The sequence below is a fragment of the Camelina sativa genome, chromosome 5 (genome assembly GCF_000633955.1).
Source record: "Camelina sativa cultivar DH55 chromosome 5, Cs, whole genome shotgun sequence".
Taxonomy (NCBI): domain Eukaryota; kingdom Viridiplantae; phylum Streptophyta; class Magnoliopsida; order Brassicales; family Brassicaceae; genus Camelina; species Camelina sativa.
In genome coordinates this window covers 30,371,174-30,389,650 of record NC_025689.1, presented here as the reverse complement: position 1 = coordinate 30,389,650, position 18,477 = coordinate 30,371,174, and the positions used below count along the sequence as shown (strand labels likewise).

General features: G+C 37.8%; 4 protein-coding genes across 4 annotated transcripts; 2 read left to right on the top strand and 2 right to left on the bottom strand.

Moving 5' to 3' along the window:
* LOC104787927 (phosphate transporter PHO1 homolog 1) lies at positions 6,206 to 10,200 on the top strand. The gene is made up of 12 exons (XM_010513588.2): positions 6,206 to 6,549; positions 6,634 to 6,937; positions 7,080 to 7,519; positions 7,608 to 7,679; positions 7,843 to 7,972; positions 8,273 to 8,396; positions 8,496 to 8,745; positions 8,836 to 8,985; positions 9,069 to 9,221; positions 9,318 to 9,596; positions 9,738 to 9,874; positions 9,972 to 10,200. The coding sequence occupies exons 1-12, from the start codon at positions 6,325 to 6,327 to the stop codon at positions 10,060 to 10,062; spliced, it is 2,355 nt and encodes a 784-aa protein (XP_010511890.1). The 5' UTR covers positions 6,206 to 6,324; the 3' UTR covers positions 10,063 to 10,200.
* LOC104787925 lies at positions 11,345 to 12,463 on the top strand. The gene is made up of 4 exons (XM_010513585.2): positions 11,345 to 11,530; positions 11,647 to 11,776; positions 11,857 to 11,991; positions 12,099 to 12,463. Exons 1-4 carry the CDS (start codon positions 11,370 to 11,372, stop codon positions 12,201 to 12,203), a joined length of 531 nt encoding a protein of 176 aa, XP_010511887.1. The 5' UTR covers positions 11,345 to 11,369; the 3' UTR covers positions 12,204 to 12,463.
* Positions 12,303 to 13,331, bottom strand: LOC104787926 (lysine-rich arabinogalactan protein 19-like). Its single transcript, XM_010513587.2, has 2 exons — positions 12,587 to 13,331; positions 12,303 to 12,500 (listed from the first exon to the last, which is right to left on the bottom strand). The coding sequence occupies exons 1-2, from the start codon at positions 13,262 to 13,264 to the stop codon at positions 12,405 to 12,407; spliced, it is 774 nt and encodes a 257-aa protein (XP_010511889.1). The 5' UTR covers positions 13,265 to 13,331; the 3' UTR covers positions 12,303 to 12,404.
* On the bottom strand, positions 13,593 to 18,209 carry LOC104787924 (tRNA(adenine(34)) deaminase, chloroplastic-like). The gene is made up of 4 exons (XM_010513584.2): positions 14,654 to 18,209; positions 14,486 to 14,573; positions 14,139 to 14,266; positions 13,593 to 14,055 (listed from the first exon to the last, which is right to left on the bottom strand). Exons 1-4 carry the CDS (start codon positions 18,049 to 18,051, stop codon positions 13,791 to 13,793), a joined length of 3,879 nt encoding a protein of 1,292 aa, XP_010511886.1. The 5' UTR covers positions 18,052 to 18,209; the 3' UTR covers positions 13,593 to 13,790.

The following is an 18,477-nucleotide window of genomic DNA, read 5'->3' as shown; positions in this document are numbered from 1 at the left end:
TTTCAGTCGAATGGTAGAATCGCAAAAGGTATATCTTTTGAGTGTCCAATCTTCATATATCTTTTGATCATTTACCGCCTGCTTTAAAGGAAAGTTTTTGAGAAGAAACAGTGGACCAACTTTCACATAAATTTAATTTAAATAAAAATAAAAATAAAAACTGAAAAGAGAATATATTTTAATTTAAATAAGAGTTATGTAATATGTAAAGTTAAAAAAAAGGAAATTAAAGTATAATATTTGTTGCCAATAAAAATATATGTATATATGTGAAGCTGAACAAAAATGTGGAACCGATGTCTCCGAAGTGGTAGATAGCTATGATAAGCACATAGACACAAATAAATGCGGTTCGATTCAGACCATCATCTACTTCTTGTCTCATTGGTTTTTAAATACATATTATCGTATTAAACCATTTCAAATTTGTTTTATTAACCTACGAATTCTTGTTCTTTTATTTTTAATGTTTTGTGTTCCTTACTTTCTCTTGGAAATATTTGTTTTCATCTCAATTAGAGTTTTTTTTAATTCTGGTCCCCAACCTGCCATGTTAAGGAAATGGGAAAGACATTTTAGGCAACATTTTCAAAACTAAATTAGAAATTGTTTTAGATCACTATACTAAACCAATCTGACAGTGCCAATCCGATACATATAAGGGCCAAAAATTATAATTTAAAAATAATGTAATAGATTATGAAAATAATAAAAATAAAAATGATTTCTGACACATTATAAATAATTCAATTTTACAACAGTTAATAAAAGAAATCATCAATCCATTGAAAAAAGAATGGTGAACATATGTATAATAAACTAATTATTTTCCGGGACTAGTTTTGAACTCGAGCAAGACAATACTTGACCAATTGACATATTTAGTTACGTAAATTATTTTTATTTTGTCAATATTAAACTAAATGTTACCTTTTTCATTAGAAAAAAGAAAGGAAAAGAAGAAGAAGCTTTTTTTTTTCTTATTTTCTTGTGCAAAAGAAGAAGAAGCTAATAAGCTCCATGAAATATGGACTTTCCGTAATTGGAAGGCCGCCATATGTTGGCTTCGTATGTATTTTCCTTTTATTGACCCCTTCGTTTCTCTTATAAAACAAGTAACCAATTAAGCGAAAGGTAAAGAGGCATTAGTAGTGAAGTATATATTAAGTTCATTATCCGGGACATCTTCTAGGCCTATAGCATACATTATTCAAAAAAATTTATCTTCCTTATCTACAAAATATATTAGTAGTACATGGAATAGAATATATAGTGTATGCACATTCAATGCCATCCATCCGAATGGCTGCCCTCAAAACGTACTTCAACCGCGTGCATAAAGCTTCTTGAGCATCCTGTGCTTTGAAAAATTTTCTTCCCTAAAATATCAGGCAGAAAATATTTCATGAAATTTTTTTACTAAGATCAGCAAGACAAAACTATGTAGGATTATTCCATCAAAATATGGCATCTAAGCCCAACTTTTAAAAAATATATATATTTTACAATGTGTCATGAAAAAATGGAAAAGAAAGAAATATTAAATTGAAGTGTTTGTTCCCTTAATTAGTTGTACACAAGTCTCAAAATATTTGTATTAGCTCATATATATGTACAATTAAGTCTCATAATATTTGTTATCTAATTCTATAACTGTAGAACTAGTTGAGCGGATTTATTGAAAATATTACTTATAATTTTACTATACAACATACAAAATTGGCTCAACTAATTCTCATAATACTAGGTAACCGATCCGCTCTATGTGCGGGATAAATTGATTTAAATAAAATATTATGAATAAAATTATTATTTGAGATTTAAGATTTGTTTGTATTAAACAAAATCTGTAAGTAAAATTTTTTTCGTTTATTCAAAATTGTGTTTATTTTCTGTAAAATATGTTTTACCCGTGAAATATTTGAACTTAGAAAAGAATTTTTAAGTGATGTAGAAAGTTTTGATGTTTTTTGTGTTTCTAAAAATCAAATTCCCATATTTTACATTTCATATTATTATCTATATCACTATACCATTAAATAAATAAAATAATATTTTTTAGACTAACTAATTTAATTTAAACTAATCCTAAGTTCAAAAATGCAATGAGAAAAATGATAAGTGGTAAATAAATGAATAATTTTATTTCTTGTTTGTGAAATGTAATTTATTTTTAATAAGTAAATAGGTTATATAACCTGGTGATGGTGATTTCCTACATGGTGAATATTTTATTTCACTACAAGAAAACATGGTGAAATAGATCATATATGATTGTCTCGATGGTCGAGAAAAGTGGTCGAGACAATCTGTCGAGATGGTCGAGAAAAGTGGTCGAGACATTCTGTCGAGTGTCGAGAAAATTGGTCGAGGAAATCCATCGAGAGAATCGAAGGAATCAAAAATGTCCGAGAAACGCTGAGAGAACCAACGATGTCCGAGGCATCGAGAACATTGTCCGGTTATTGGTCGACAGAGCCAATAGCATCCGAAGCATCGAGAGAATTGTCCGGAACTGGTCGAAGGATTATCGACGATGGTCGAGAATTGTCGAGAGTGCCGATAGTTGCATCCGAGCGATATCGAGAAAATTCGAGGATTGTCGAAGGCGTGGGACAAGGAGGACGGAGCTGGTCGAAAAATTGCGGAAAATATATTTTCCCAATGAACTGACCAATCACCTTACATGCAAGGCATGCACAAATAATTTTTGTGGTTTAAGAAGAATGGCGCGAGGAGATTGGGCGGTGTAATGCACACGCCACATGCAGCCAAACTTTTGCCATTTGTCCAATTCCACTAAGGGAAGAGGAAGAGAAGTCGAGCCTATAAATAGGGGCTTAGTGGCTTCATTTGAGAAATTTCTCTCATTTCTCTCATTCCACTCAAAAGAAAAGCTTGCTTCTCTCTCTAAATCTAGAGAGAGAGTGTCGAGAGAGAGAGAGAGAGTTTGTCGAGAGAGAGATTGCCGAGAGAGTTGAGGGAGATCGTCGAAGGAGATCAAGCGAGGTGCTGCTTGTGTCGACAGAGATTGTCGAGGGAGTCGAGGATCTGCGGTGAAGCTGATCGAGAAGCTGTCAAGTGCGAAGGAATTGTATGATCCGCGGTGCCGTGAAGTCCAATCATCATCGATCACATCAAGGTGAGTTCTGCGGTAATTATTTGTTGCATGTAGACTAGATTCTTGGTAGAATCAGTTAAATTGTTGCATGCATAAACTTGGTAAGATTCACGCTAGAATCATGTTAAAGATTACATCGAATTTGAGCTAGGAATCACCATGCAAGACTTCAAGTGAATTTGGTTGCAGTTTAAGCAATTTTGGCTTGCATAAAATTTGGGTTTAGTCGCATGCATGATCGAACCTAGTTTTACTTGAATTTATTCTTGTTGAAAACCGGTTTCATGCATGATTAAATGATTAAGTATTTTGCAATATATTGCATAATTTTAATCAAGGTTAGGACATGCTTAAATGAACCTTAAAGATTTAAATGTTTAAATTGAATAGGTTGCATGCGATTTGAGAGTTGAAGTAGTTAGAAATTTTGATTGCTTAAAAAGGGTTGCATGCATGATTTAAACTTGGTAAAGTTTATTTGCAATTTTTATTGCATAAAATCGGATGAGGTTATTGCATGTTAAATGAACTTAAAGGGATTTAAAGGAATTAAATCATTTGGCTTTGCATGCATAATTTGTACTTGAGGATTTAAAAGGGAGTTAAATCATGAACGGTTGCATGCGTATTAGAACTTGTTGCATTAACTTGCTTAAGTTGATGATATTGTTGTATGCATGTAGAATAATCTTAAGTTGCTTGATTTATTTTCTTGCTTCTTGTTGATTATTCCATGTTGGTTGTTCTTGCTTGATTGCTTGCATGCGTATAAAATAATCCTAAGTTGCTAGATTTATTTTTCTCGCTTCTTGTGTGATTAACGCATGTACTTTTCTTGCTTGATTTCTCGCATGCGTGCTTGGTTAATCAAAGCTCGAATTGTGGTGGTGTTTTATTTTAGCTAGTCTCTTGAATTTGTTTCTTGAGTCTTAGCTAGTGTAGTGTGTCGATAATTCTGGTTCCATAAGCGTGTGTCACGCGTGAGTTCCCGACGACCACTCACGCGGGGACACTGTTACGGCTGGCTAGCTACCAGCGTAACCGCTACATGAAGATGTAGCTAAAGGTGGGTTCATGCTGGTGACCTTTGTGGTCTCGGCATGGGAGATGGTACGGAACAGAACAGATTATCGAAGGGCCCTAGGTGTAAAGAGTTAGAGCATTCAAGTATTCCTTGTCTGAGTCTATTCGTCTTTACATGCGTTTGTTGTCTAAGAGTTAGGATAGTTCAAGTATCCCTTGTTTATTCTAGTCATCTTAGAAAGTTGCGATTGGTACAAGAGTCTAAGTGTTCTTTAGTCGTCTTGTGTTGGGTATAGCGATGTCTAGATCATCGAGTCAAGTCGTTGGATCTAACTTTTCTCGCTTGTGTATGGTTTAAATTGCTTCCGCTATGGCTTTTGTTGCGTTGCTTTGATTACTTGCTAGCTTGTTTTCTTTGCTTGCCGGGGTAGTTGGGTTGGGAAGTTAGTATCATGTTTAGGAGAAAGGGGTACCCAGGCTCACTGAGTAATCTTAGATTACTCATGATAATATTTTGGTCTTGCAGGGAAGCCTAAGCGAGTTTAGAGCCGGAGCAAACATTAGGGTACCGGATAGGGTTTTACGTGTTCTTTGTAAAATCCTATATTTTGAAAACGGTTATAATTATTTTCCCGACTATCTTTATATATTGCTTTAATGATTTATTTTCGATGAATTATTTTATTAAAGTGATATATACGGTTTTCAGGAAAACATGGCAAGTTGCAAACGATACTCGGCCTTGTCCGGGCCAACACAACGCGTGCTGTGGGACGCAAGGGTTGCAAAGCCTAAGCGAACCTCGGCCGTGGGCGGAGTCGCGTCCAGGAGGACTGGTCGGGAAGCTGCAGCTTCCGTCCCTCGACCGGACCACCAGGGTGCGGTTCCCACAACAAGTAGCGTTTCGGCGCCGTCGAGACAATCTGTCGAGATGGTCGAGAAAAGTGGTCGAGACATTCTGTCGAGTGTCGAGAAAATTGGTCGAGATGGTAATGAAATATATTTTTAGATTTAATAGTTGATTAAATATTTTATTTTTAAATACTAATAGGAAAAAACATTGGCTCATAATATTTCAATATATTTATGTAAATAGTAATGAGAAGTAGACGATTTATTAAAAGAAGTACAGGAGCTCTGTGAGCGCGACACCTCAGCTTTTTTGTGAAAGTGTTTCGTTATTAATATACCAGGGATACTTATTTGCTCACCTAATTCTATACTATAGTTGTTTCACCCAAAAACATTACCAAGTTTGAGATGTTATTTAAAATCTACTGATACAAATACAATTCTATTTTCCTTAATTAATGCTGTGACATATCGTCGCCACTAAAAATCTAGCACTAGACAAAAAGGAAAAGCTTGTTATCAAAATGATTGCATTGTATTTGTTATTGTATTTCTGGAAGAAGATTTTAAAGAACATTAATCAATGTTCTGATTGGCTATAACCAACACTACCTGACTGCTATAACATGGTTTGGCAGCATCTGCAATTGTAATATGAAACTATTCTATCAAATTTTTGATTGGTAGCTCTTTTCTTCTTTTATTTGATTCTTTAAGATTTCTATGTTTTCAAAATTTTCATTATCCTCCGGAAAGATGTAGTGGAAATCGAGCTGGTCCAATCCGTGTATACCTTTTGTGACTCTAGGCACCTAATTTCCTTGGTCCATTTTTTTCCACACAAAAATATTAACCAAATTACAATCTACTTACTATTTCTGGTCTCCCCTTGGCAATACCTAAACTACCCTCTTTGGTTCATATAGTTCATTGTACAAGCTTCACTCTTGGATGAAACATTCTGAGTGGTGAGAGAGGCATATGAAGCTCGGCGGCCGAAGGAGGATCAGTGAATATATTCCGGTGAGAATCAGAGGGTCCCACTCGAGACAAGATTTACCTCCCTAAAAAGCACAAGTGGAAGAAGCATAGGATAAAATTAGTACATGAAGTTGGGTTTCAAGAAGGATATTTGAGAATGTGCTTTGTGAGGCATCATCAGTAGAAGCAAGCAAGCCGGTCAAATATATTCTTCTTTTTTTTTTTTTTTCCTTTCTTTGGTCACTATAAAACAAATCTCAGCTTCCTCTCTTGGCCTATACTCACAAAACAAACACTCTCTTCTTCAATTGTTCTTTTGAGTTTACGGACTTAAAAGAGAAGAAGCTATGGTGAAGTTTACAAAACAATTTGAGGGGCAGCTCGTTCCGGAATGGAAAGACGCCTTCGTCGATTACTCCCAGCTGAAGAAAGACCTCAAGAAAATCCATGTGTTAAACAATGGAGTTGAGAAGAAGCACACAGAAACTTCTCTCATTAAAACCATTAAGTCCTCTTTAGGAAAGCTTTCCCTTTTCGGTAACAAGGAGCGAGAACGATCTAGTACCATCCATGTACTAATATTAACCTTTGTGACATTTATTTATCAACCATTCATGGGTTCGTTGTGTTAATGACTTTGATGCTTTCTGAAATAGGTTCATAAGAAGCTTGCTTCTTCTGGAAGTAACAATGACGTGTATGAGACGGAACTGCTGGAGAAGATTGCTGATGATACTGATGCTGCAAAAGAGTTCTTCGCGTGTCTAGACACCCAGCTTAACAAAGTGAATCAGTTCTACAAAACAAAGGAGAAAGAGTTCTTGGAAAGAGGAGAGTGTCTGAAGAAGCAAATGGAGATACTCATTGAGCTCAAAGAAGCTTTCAAACAAAAGCACGCCAATGGAGAGTCTACTCAAGAATCAAAAGAAGACGATTCCATATCATGCACCATCTCTTGCGGTAATAAGAAGATAATATTTTAAAAGACCTGCATTTTTTAATAAAGTAGACCTTTAAATATACACAAAAACAAAAGCTCTTTTAAGTTTATTTAATCTTAAAATTCACTAGTTAACTATAATTTGCTCTGTTTTGGATACAGAGGAAGACTCTGTTAGAAACAGAACAGAACAAATGCAAGTTGAGGAATCTTGCTTAGAGGAATCAGAGGATAATGGACCAGAAGCATTGGAGTCTCCAAGATCAGAAGAACCGATCAAAATCAACAACGAGGACTCGAAGCTGACAACGGGTTCTGGTCGGGTTTTCAGCTGCCAAGGGAAGAATGTCAAGATAAAGATTCCATTGACCAATCCCTCTCGTACATTCTCAGCCATCAGTTACTTGATAAACCAGTCTTCATCGAAAAAATACGGACCAGATGGAGGAAATAAGCTGCAAATCAGCAAGAAGAAACTAAGCCACGCCGAGAAGATGATAAAAGGAGCTTTAACAGAACTCTTCAAAGGGCTAAACTATCTCAAAACTTACAGAAACTTGAACATGTTAGCCTTCATGAACATTCTCAAAAAGTTCGATAAGGTAACCCTTAATTCCAAACATGATTCTTTCAACTCTTTTTTTCTTTTATTTTAATTGAGACTAAGTGACTAATACTTTTATGTTTTAGGTAACTGGAAAACAAATCCTTCCAATCTATCTCAAAGTTGTGGAAAGTTCTTATTTCAACAGTTCAGACAAGGTAACTCAAAAAAATCTACTGTCTCCTTTGTTGTAAAAGTTAGCTTAAGCGGAAAATCGAAACCTACACTATTGTCTTGTCACTTTATTATTTTGGTTTTGTAATAATATGAAGAAAAAAAAAGTTAACCAACATAGCTTGTCATAATCTTGGGACATAACAGGTGATAAATCTATCTGACGAAGTTGAGGGATGGTTCATCAAGCACTTCGCTGGAGAAAATCGTAGAAAGGCGATGAAATATCTGAAACCGCACCACCGTAAAGAGTCTCACTCTGTCACCTTCTTCATTGGTGAGATTTGTTTTTTTGCTTTTTACTTTTTAAAAAATATTTACCTGTTTAGATGTTGTGACATTTTTATTTTGCACTTGCCAAACACAAAATCTTTTTCAGACTAACAAAATAAAAAAGGCTTTGGACCCATACACATTAGGATTCCACAATGTAACCTTTTAGTCTTTGAGTTCTCGGTGGACAACTAAGAGCGTCATGTTGTGTTATACTCTCTGTTGCATATCATTATCTTGTCTGCTAAAGAATCTTTTGGAGATTTATAATAAAAATCTATCTTTGTTTGATCTCTATATTCAGGTCTTTTCACTGGTTGCTTTGTTGCGCTTCTTGCTGGCTACATCATTGTGGCTCATCTAACTGGAATGTATAGACAACACTCTGAGAACACTTTCTACATGGAAACTGCATATCCTGTGCTTAGGCGAGTGATCTAAATAAAAAAGCTTATAAAACCTTATGATTAATAGAAGAAATAATTTAGTCAATGGAAGCTAATGCTAGTTTATCTTCTTTGATGCAGCATGTTTGGACTCTTGTTTCTACACTTATTCTTATACGGTTGCAACATATTTTTTTGGCGAAAAGCGAGGATAAACTATAGTTTCATCTTCGAACTTGGGTCCCAAAATGAGCTCAAGTACAGAGATGTTTTCTTGATATGTACCGCGTCAATGTCTGCCATAGTCGGTGTTATGTTTGTTCATCTATCACTTCTTGCGAAAGGTCACTCCTTTCGACAAGTTCAAGTGATCCCTGGCCTTCTATTACTGGTAATTAACAACCACTAGTCACTCTCATCATGTTTTTTTTTTCTTTTGTAAATTTGTAACCTAAATTTGTTTACTATTTTCTTTTTGCAGGCCTTCTTGTTAATACTGATTTGTCCCTTGAACATTTTCTACAAATCGAGTCGTTACCGGCTTATATCAGTCATTAGAAACATAGTTTTTTCGCCTCTTTACAAAGTCGTGATGCTCGATTTCTTCATGGCTGATCAACTTTGTAGCCAGGTAATACCTTAAATCACATTTCAGTAGACAGAAACAGAGTTAAGAAAAATATGGTCTTTGACAATGGATTTAATATCTCGCAGGTACCGATGTTAAGGAACCTAGAATACATAGCCTGCTACTATATAACTGGTAGCTACGCAACACAGGACTATGGGTACTGTATGAGAGTCAAATACTACAGAGATCTCGCCTATGCAGTTTCCTTCCTACCATACTACTGGAGAGCAATGCAGGTATATTATCCTAAACATCATTGCTTCTTACACAAGTTTGTTTCCTTCTCTCCCAAGTTAGGAGAAAATACTGACAAAAAGTATTCTGATTCACAGTGTGCAAGAAGGTGGTTTGATGAAGGTGAAACGAGCCACCTAGTGAACCTAGGGAAGTACGTGTCAGCGATGTTAGCCGCTGGAACCAAAGTGGCTTACGAGAAAGAGAGGAGCATCGGTTGGCTCTGCCTTGTAGTGGCTATGTCAAGTATAGCTACAGTTTACCAATTGTATTGGGACTTTGTAAAAGATTGGGGTTTACTTCAACACAACTCCAACAACCCTTGGCTTAGGAACCAACTCATGCTTCGCCAAAAATCCATTTACTACTTCTCTATGGTACAGATCCAAACCTTTATCACCCAAATGCACACATAAGTCTTAACAATATATATGAAGAAAGAAAACAAAACTAGTGAGAACAATTTTGATTTGCTTTCTCATACTTATGCTTTGCGATTGTCTCTGATTCTTTTGTAGGTTCTAAATCTTGTGCTGAGGTTGGCATGGTTACAAACAGTTTTGCACTCAAGTTTTGAGCATGTAGATTACAGAGTAACAGGATTGTTCTTGGCTGCTCTTGAAGTCATTAGGAGAGGACAATGGAACTTTTACCGGTAAAAATTAATCTCCATTTTTAAGGATCTTTTATTGGAATCAGATTCAGGAAATATATACTGATGCTTGTGTGGACAAAAACCAAAACATATGCAGATTGGAGAATGAGCATCTAAATAATGCAGGCAAGTTTAGAGCTGTAAAGACAGTGCCGCTTCCTTTTAGAGAAGTCGACGAAGAAGACTGACCTCTGATCTGATCTGATCGATCATCATTGTTAACTTTGTCAGAACAATATGAGAAGAAGGGGAAGAGAAGGATTTGTTCTTTCTTGATCAACCATATTTTGTGATCAACGATCAAGAATCTTCAAACTATTATTATTATTCTTGTCCAAAAATTAGTGTAACTAAACAATCTTACTCCCCCTCTGTTTTCTCATTGTGCATCACCATGTAATTGTAGGCAAAAAAAAAACAAAAAACAAGAAATAAAGAGTTCTATCTTAATTTCTTAACCAAAAAAAAATAATGCTACAAACTGCTTTTTTTTTTCTTTTTTCTTGTCATGTTGTATTTTTATACAAGAGTCTAAATTATTAAATAGAGACTAAGATTTAAAATTTTGGATTTACAGCTTTGGTATTTTTGATATTCCATTTTATTAATTTGAGTCATTAGTAGTTTAGTAGACATGATAATGACAGTATATAACAAAAAAAACTCAACAAAAAAAAATCCATAGGGTGGGCATTTAAATCGAACCGACCCGAACTCAAACAAACCCAAACCAAACTCAATCCTACACTCCAACCATTCGGTTATGTTTCTTCTCAACCCAAATGGTTCGGTCTAATAACCCAATGTGTTTTTTAAATTAATTAATAATATTATTAAAATTATAAATATGTGATCTTATCTATTACCATTTGCATTTGGTTGTTATATTACTTTATTTTAACTTTTCTAATAAAATTAACTAAATATAAACATAGATTTAACTATATTTAATATCAGGAATTAATTTTATTTTTCTATCTTTTCTAATTTATTTGATTAACTAACTATTATAAAACCATAATAAATTTTATTTTGTTACATTAATTGATTTTTAAACCAAATTAAAACCGAACCAAACTAAAACCAAACCAAACATAAACCGACCCGAACACAAACCAAACCAAACTAATTTCGGTTGAATTTGGTTAGAATTTTACCAAAACCCAATAAACCAAACTGGACCTAAACCGGACCTGAACTTAAACCGAAATACCCACCCCTAAAAAATCTTATATATCAAAAAAATTACACATAGGTATCTGATTTCTACTTGGGTTTACTAATTTACCAAATAGACTTCAAAATTATTTGGAAATTAGTTCATCTACAAAATTGTGAACTATAAGAATTTTTTTAATTATTATTATACACGTGACTGTATCTGAGACGTTGAAATCAACGGTAGAGATGTTTCCGTGGTAAAGCTACCACTTTTACTAGTTTAAGTTGGGGTCCAACAGAACAGAGTGAGAACAGAACAGAACAGACGGAGAACATGGCGAATACTACCGCCCGTTGGTCACCGGTTTTGGCTCCAATCTATTCTCCGGTAAGTGGTAACACAAAGCCAATCAGTGTACGGTTCTCAGCTTCTTTCTACAAGCCGTCTCTTCCGTTGTTCAAGCAGCAAAACCCTATATCGACGACTCTACACAGGTCCCAAAGCTTTGATTCTCTTCTTCTTCATCACGTTTCCTTTCATGGGTCTGATCTCATTTTGTATTCCCCTCTCGTATATCTCCGAAAGACTCATCCTTTTACTGTTTCTACAGGTCGAGAGCTGCTCGTGTGACAGAGGTAGTAGCAGCACCCAAGCAAAGGAATCGATCATTCTCTATTTTTGCGTCTCTTACTGATGATTCTAAGTTAAAACCAGAAGAGGAATCAAATGATTCCGTAGAGGTAATAATCAAATTGGGTCTTTTAATGATGTTTGTGTCCATGTCTTTCTCGCTGAAGCTTTGGTTCTTGTTGTTATGCAGGGTCAGGTTGCTTCTGTGGATACTAAACTACCGAGAAGAAGTTTGCAATTGGAGTTTACTTGCAATTCATGTGGAGAAAGAACTAAGCGGCTTATCAATAGACATGCTTATGAACGTGGCCTTGTCTTTGTTCAGGTGTGTCTTTGATTCTGCTTCCCAGTTTGTGCACACCACATGTTTGCTTAATTGTCCAAGAGAGATGCTTTGGTTTGATTAATTGCTTTTATTATTTCCTTTTGCAGTGTGCAGGATGTCTTCAGTATCATAAACTGGTTGACAATCTTGGTGCCATTGTTGAGTACGACTTCCGTGAAACCTCCAAGGATTTGGGTACTGATGAAGTTTGATACGCTACTTCGAATGTTGAATTAATTTTTTTGTTCCTTTTCTCAGATATGTTCGTTTAGGCATGATATAAGAACTAGAAGCTATTTTTCCACAAAGAATACAAAAGAATATATTATTTTTGAATCAATGTGTTGGTATACATGGGGAAAAATGTAGCTGCTCGGGTTGATACATTTGTTATATCATGAGAGATAGAAAGTTTAAGCTGTCATAGCCAGTAGACAGAGAATTCCCAGTGCGGTATTGACCCACATTCCTACTCTTCCTTCTAGCTGATTCAATGCAGTTCCTCCATTCTGTAAACCAGAATTTAAAGAAAGTTACAATCATAGTATGAAATTGTTGTTCTTTCAAGATTGTTGTTCAGTATGAAATTTGTTACCGTGTCTGGCGATGGTGCTGGAGCTGTGTCTTGGGAATCTGTTACAACTGGAGGAGATGGAGGGCTCGGGGGAGTTGGTGCTGGAGCTGGGGCATGGTGATGCCTTTTGTGTTTGTGCTTTCTCTTGTGCTTGGCAGGAGCTGGTGCTGGTGGTAAACTTATTGGTGTAGGCGCTTGTGCTGGAGGTGATGAAGCTGGTGCAGGTGGTGGTGAAGCTGGTGCTGGAGGTGGAGATGCTGGTGCTGGTGGTGGTGAAGCTGGTGCCGGTGGGGGAGAAGCCGGAGCTGGAGGTGGTGACACAGGTGGTGGTGAGATGGATGGAGCTGAAACGGGTGGGCTTTGGGGTGGCTGTGGTGGCGGAGTTGTGGGGCTGCTTACTGGTGCAACTTTTGGAGCCGGTGATGAAGTTGGAGTAACTGCTGGCGGTGGTGTAACCGGGGATGCTGGTGGCTTAGTAGCTGGAACGGGTGGAGCAGTGGTAGTTGGAGGCGGAGCAGTGGTAGTTGGAGCCGGAGTAGTCGTGGTTGGAGGCGTAGCAGCTGTGGTTGGAGGAGTAGCAGCGGGTGTTGCAGGCGTAGATGTTGCCGGTGATGCAGCAGGTCCTTGTGCATTGACATTAACGGGAGAGAGGAGAGCAGAAGCTAAAAGAAGTGACCAAATAATTGCATTTGAATCCATTGTGTTGAGAAGGAAGTTGCAGGAAACAATTGCCTAAGTTATCGTGCATATAAACAACTGTGGGATGTTGAGATTTCTTAAAGTAAATGATAAAGTTTGGTGCAACGATGAGTTAGGTGATTTAAGAGATCAAGTCTTCATCAGAATGCTACGTTGCTTCTAATTTCGTGCCATTAATACGTACTTATCATATAACTGTCCCCAATAATAATTAGCATTTTTAATAAAACGTGTTAATCATCAACTAAATGGGACCGATGCTTCCCTTGGACCTATAAAATTGGTAAGGAGTCGAGATCACTATCAAGAGAGGTTTGGTTATAAAAACTTTGAAGACAAAACATCATGAGCTCATATAAAAATTGTGCATAACGTTACAATCAATGGGTACAATGAACCAACCTAGTCTTCAGATTTTAACAAATGACAACGTTTCATTGACACAAAATATACAATTTTGAACACATCAGACGCAAAACTTGTACATACAGAAATGAACACCGAGGCATTGGAGGTAGGTAAGCTTCTACAGACAGAAAAAGGGTAAGACTTGATGCATCTTGTTGAGGAGTTTGGAAGGATGAAGATGATGATGATGTTCGGTAGGAGCGGGTGGATCTGGGTTCTTGTCTTTCTTCTTTCTCCTCAGCTGGAAAAACTGCTGCATTGTCTGAGCACATTCTGATTCGAGGACTCCGCGCCGGATTGTCATCTTAGGATGGAATGGATGAACTGGGGGAGGCGGCTTTTCTGAATTCTCTGATCCATTTTCTTCACCTCCAGGGAACAGCCTGAAACCATAATTTGTTCAATGATTTTGCAGAGACTCTGCAATGTTCAGAACAACGTTTTCAGTTTCAGAAGTTATTGATACCTGATCCAGCTGCCATCTGCTCCGAGAAGCTTATTGGGAGCACCCCACACAAGAGTGTTGACCCTTGCCTGAAGTATTGCTCCCGCACACATTGGGCACGGTTCTAGTGTTACATAGAGCGTTGTATCCTGTTGGAAGAATAAGCAAGTTATAGTGTATATAGTTTCACTACCACATCTATCAATACACATAATCAAACACTGACTATTTTGACCCCAAAAATTAAGCATCAGCACGCCATAACTAATATTTGTTGTTATGCTCATATACTAGTTCTGCTATTGCAATTTAACAGGAATTTATATTTGACCATGAGGAAGCTGTTTCAGAGTGAGAGAGAAGATTACTGCGAGCCTCCATGAACGAAGTACTTTGGAACCCTCTCGAATGCAAATCATTTCTGCATGGGCGGTTGAATCCCGAAGCTCCTCTACTCTGAAACACAAAACTATGGTTAGGTGAATCCAGCTGGAGAATATAAGAGTGAAAAAAGGTTTGACGAAAACTAAACTTACAGGTTAGAACCCCGAGCAATGATTTTCCCATCATGCACAAGCACAGCCCCAACAGGTACCTCCCATGTATCAGCAGCCTTCTTAGCTTCTACTAACGCTTCCCTCATGAATATTTCATCAATTGTTCGCCTTTCAGCTTCTACTCTGTATGCTTCTTCCCACTCCTCAAAACTATCCCTCATAACCTGTTTGTTCCTCTGAAGTTTCTTTTGTGTGAACGAAGAGTCTGCCGGTATGGAACCTGTTTCTTCCTGGGATTTCGCACTCAGAGGTTGTTGTTGTTCCACCTGCTCGCTTAAGCTGCTACTGCCAGATACCATGCTGGGACGGGATTCTGAAGGTTCCTTTACAACAGGAGACCTTAGGTTTCGACCAGCAAATGGCAACGGCTTTTGACTTGCATCCATTTCAGGAATACGAGCCTGGTAGCGTCTTCCTTCTCCCACAGTAACATTTTGATCGCTAGTTACCTTGGTTGGACTAGATTCTGATGGTTCCTTGATAGCAGGAGATCTTATCAGGTTTCGACTAGGCAGTTTCTTTGGCACCCCTGTTGAAGCAGTTTCGGAAAGACGGAACTCAAAGTTTCTGCCTTCTTCTTCATCAACGCGAACAATTTGATCACCAGATGTGGAAGCCATGTGATTGGATGCAGTGCCACCTTCTAATATTGTGGAAGATGGTGGCAATACTACATCTTCATGCCGTCCAGATTGCTGCTTCAGTTTTGTAGTGCCAGAAGATTCAAATTGGCCTCTAGGAGAAGTTTGACCAACCACCAACTGATGTAGGGAATGAGCTTCTTGAGGCAAAACTCTATCCCCTTTGTTATCATCACTGCTTCCTTCATGCTCACGTCCAGAAAACCATGTTGCACTGCTAACTGACTCATTGGGTGAATTCTTTCCGGCAGGTTTTGCACTCGAGTCAGAGTTTCCAGCTCGGGAGCCCCACCGAAGCCGAGCAATATCGGCGATAACATTCCACAAGGACCTACCATTTCTTTTGAAAGTAGCATTTCCCTCTGCTGCATTGCCTTCCGTGGCTCCTGGTTGAGGGGTTCCCTGAGTAGAATCTGTGACCCATAATTCATCTGATGGTCCCTTTGCTCCTGAACCAGATGATCGCCTTGAGTCCCGCCTCTTCAACTGATTGCTTTCAACTCTTTGCTCCCCAGTCTCCGGATATGATACTTCATGCTTGGCCTTTTTCAAAAACTCCCCAACAAACTTCTCTGATGACTGTTCTAACCGATGTGCGGAACCCAGAGCACCTTCGTGTGTTGTAACTCTCATCGGTTCTCCAGCAGATTGACTAGTAGCAAGAGCTCCTGCTATTGGGTAATCAAAGACTGTGGGATCACCACTTTCTGAAGTTTCATGAGAAATTTCTTGAATTGAAACTCCACCAGTTCCATAACTATTCCCTGAGCCTCTGCTTACCAACTGAGAAGAAGGAGGTATCAGTGTTGTTTGAGATCCTTGCATCTCCGCTGAAACCAGATCTACCAGATGCATTTTATTTCGCCCGACCAAAGTCAAAGATGATTGTGAACTTGAGGCATCTTCAGCTAGCTTTTCCTGAGAACTTAGATCCCATAAGGCCATTTCATCTTCTTTTGTCGAGTTAGCATGATCCCGCCTAGAGTCTTTCCAAGCACCGCTTTTTTCAGCGTTGCTGTCCGACTGCAAATTCGTAGTACTTTCTTGACCAATTAACCTCTTCTCAGATTTTCTCTTAATTTCTGTATACCTAACTGTATCACTAGTATGAGACACAGAAACAGAAGTTCTGTCAGATTGCGTCCTTTGCAAGGGATTATGTTCATTATGATCATCTTGCTGCTTCCTTTCTGATTGCAAACCAGAAACCAAGCCAGCATGAACCTCTTGGTTTCTAATCTGTTCTTCACTTTGCGAGACATATGTATTTCTGATGTGTATGTCATGAATTTTTGAACTTTCAGAAAAGCGTTCAGTAGTTCTTCTCATGTCAGTTTGCTTAGATAACCTTCCTTCCACTAGAGGTTGCTGATTATTTCTCGCCTCTGGAAAATTTTGGAGCACATTTATATCTTCCTCCTGGGACTCTCTATATTTGGTTCTTCTCCGCATTTCAGATACTCTTTCCTCACTGCTATAACGAGCCTCAGATCTCTCCTTCAGTAGCTGTTGAGAACTCTCAATGTTTTCGCTTCCAGAGTCATTAAGAATTGAGTGAACTCTGTAGTCCTCTCTTTCACCAAAGAGCTTTTGAGTTTGGGAATTGGTCTCTGCATCGTTGACATGGATCTCATGAATCTCTGTATCTTCTTCATAATTTCCCGTCGATTCAGACGCTCTATTACTAGTTTGACTAAACTTCTTACCTCTCCTTTGGTTCAAAATCACTGCCTGATAGCTTGAACCCACTCTATCAGAGCTCTCATCTTTCTTTCTCCTCGAATGCATCTGAGAGGATTCCTTCCTAGATTTTAATTCAACAACTTTCTTTCCTGAACTTCTCACGTTTTCTCGATGAATTGCCTCATCCTCCTCCTGATCTTCAGTATCACTCTCAAACTCAGCAGAAGAAGCAAGGGAATAATACGATGAACAACTCGAACTCTTTGTCCTTACTGGTCGAACTTCTCTTTCTTCATTCCTCCTCTTACTTTTCCCAATGGATTCACCACTAACCAATTTATTAGAACCACGCCGAGACTCACTCTCCAGCTGAGAACTTTTCTTTCTACTCCCACAATGTTCACAATCATCTCTTCCATCTAACTTCACATCTTCCTTAATCTCATTTCTCCTACCAAACCCCTCAGGTCTCTCTAACCTTTCCTGCTTGTTTTTCCGAGTAACTCTCCCATCACCATAACTATCTCTAACCTTTTTGACATTTCCCACTTTCTTACTCTCTTCAACTCTACTAACTAAGTTCCACTTCCTCTCCTCATCTATCAACTCCTCACTTAAAAACGAAATCATAGCTTCTACATCATCATCTTCACAACATTCATTAGATTCTTCCAAACCCCTAAGCCTAAAGCTCCGATTTTTTCTTCGTCTACCATCACAAGAAGCATAAACCTCACAACCCACGAGTCTATTCCCACAAACAAGCAACCTCCTTTGAAACGAAGGCCACTGAATAAGCGTAGATTGCCTAATCCCATAAATCACAAATCCAGGGTTTATCGATACCTTAGGCTTAACATATGAAGAAGAAGAACATGGTGTTGCACAGCAGCAGCAACGTGATGAGCGAGAACTAACACAGCAACATCTCCTCGACGATGAAGATTGTAAGAATCGGTAACTTTCAGATCTCTCAGGGAGCAAAGAGCAGTAATCTTGGTGATTTCTACTTCGAATCGGCCATTGGAGTGAGCTTGTGTATGTATTGAACATGTTGCTGAAATAGAAGAGGTTTACCTCGTTTTAAGCACAGAAGCAGCTATTGAAATTTCATTTCGAAATGAAGGAGACCATTGTTGTGTGTGGGATGAGATTTACATCGGAGATGAATATGAAAATTGATGTGTGTGGGATTTTGCAGATGAAGAAGACGACAAGAGCGAGTCCATGATCTAAATAACCGGTCCGGTTCGACTGAGTTGGTTTAATTGAATTGACCAAGTATAAATTTGGAAAACTCTCTCGGGTTCTTATTGGGCCTGAGTCAATCATTGGGCTTAATCGAACATTAAGAAAATCATGTAAGTAAGCGTTAGTGAGAAACATTAAATTTCAAGCATTACGATCCCACAATTATTTTTTTTTTCCTTTTTTTTTTCAGCAAAATATATATATATATATATATATATATATATATAT

Excerpts from the sequence above, each read along its gene's own strand:
- LOC104787924 (XM_010513584.2), bottom strand. The coding sequence starts at position 18,051 with ATGTTCAATACATACACAAGCTCACTCCAATGGCCGATTCGAAGTAGA. Across the intron at positions 14,267-14,485 it reads TTCGTTCATGGAGGCTCGCA|GATACAACGCTCTATGTAAC; the intron begins GTAATCTTCTCT and ends TTCTTCCAACAG. Across the intron at positions 14,056-14,138 it reads GCAGATGGCAGCTGGATCAG|GCTGTTCCCTGGAGGTGAAG; the intron begins GTATCAATAACT and ends TTATGGTTTCAG.
- LOC104787926 (XM_010513587.2), bottom strand. The coding sequence starts at position 13,264 with ATGGATTCAAATGCAATTATTTGGTCACTTCTTTTAGCTTCTGCTCTC. Across the intron at positions 12,501-12,586 it reads CAGCACCATCGCCAGACACG|AATGGAGGAACTGCATTGAA; the intron begins GTAACAAATTTC and ends TCTGGTTTACAG.
- LOC104787925 (XM_010513585.2), top strand. The coding sequence starts at position 11,370 with ATGGCGAATACTACCGCCCGTTGGTCACCGGTTTTGGCTCCAATCTAT. Across the intron at positions 11,777-11,856 it reads AATCAAATGATTCCGTAGAG|GGTCAGGTTGCTTCTGTGGA; the intron begins GTAATAATCAAA and ends GTTGTTATGCAG. Across the intron at positions 11,992-12,098 it reads GTGGCCTTGTCTTTGTTCAG|TGTGCAGGATGTCTTCAGTA; the intron begins GTGTGTCTTTGA and ends TTCCTTTTGCAG.
- LOC104787927 (XM_010513588.2), top strand. The coding sequence starts at position 6,325 with ATGGTGAAGTTTACAAAACAATTTGAGGGGCAGCTCGTTCCGGAATGG. Across the intron at positions 9,222-9,317 it reads ACTACTGGAGAGCAATGCAG|TGTGCAAGAAGGTGGTTTGA; the intron begins GTATATTATCCT and ends TCTGATTCACAG. Across the intron at positions 9,875-9,971 it reads GGACAATGGAACTTTTACCG|ATTGGAGAATGAGCATCTAA; the intron begins GTAAAAATTAAT and ends AAACATATGCAG.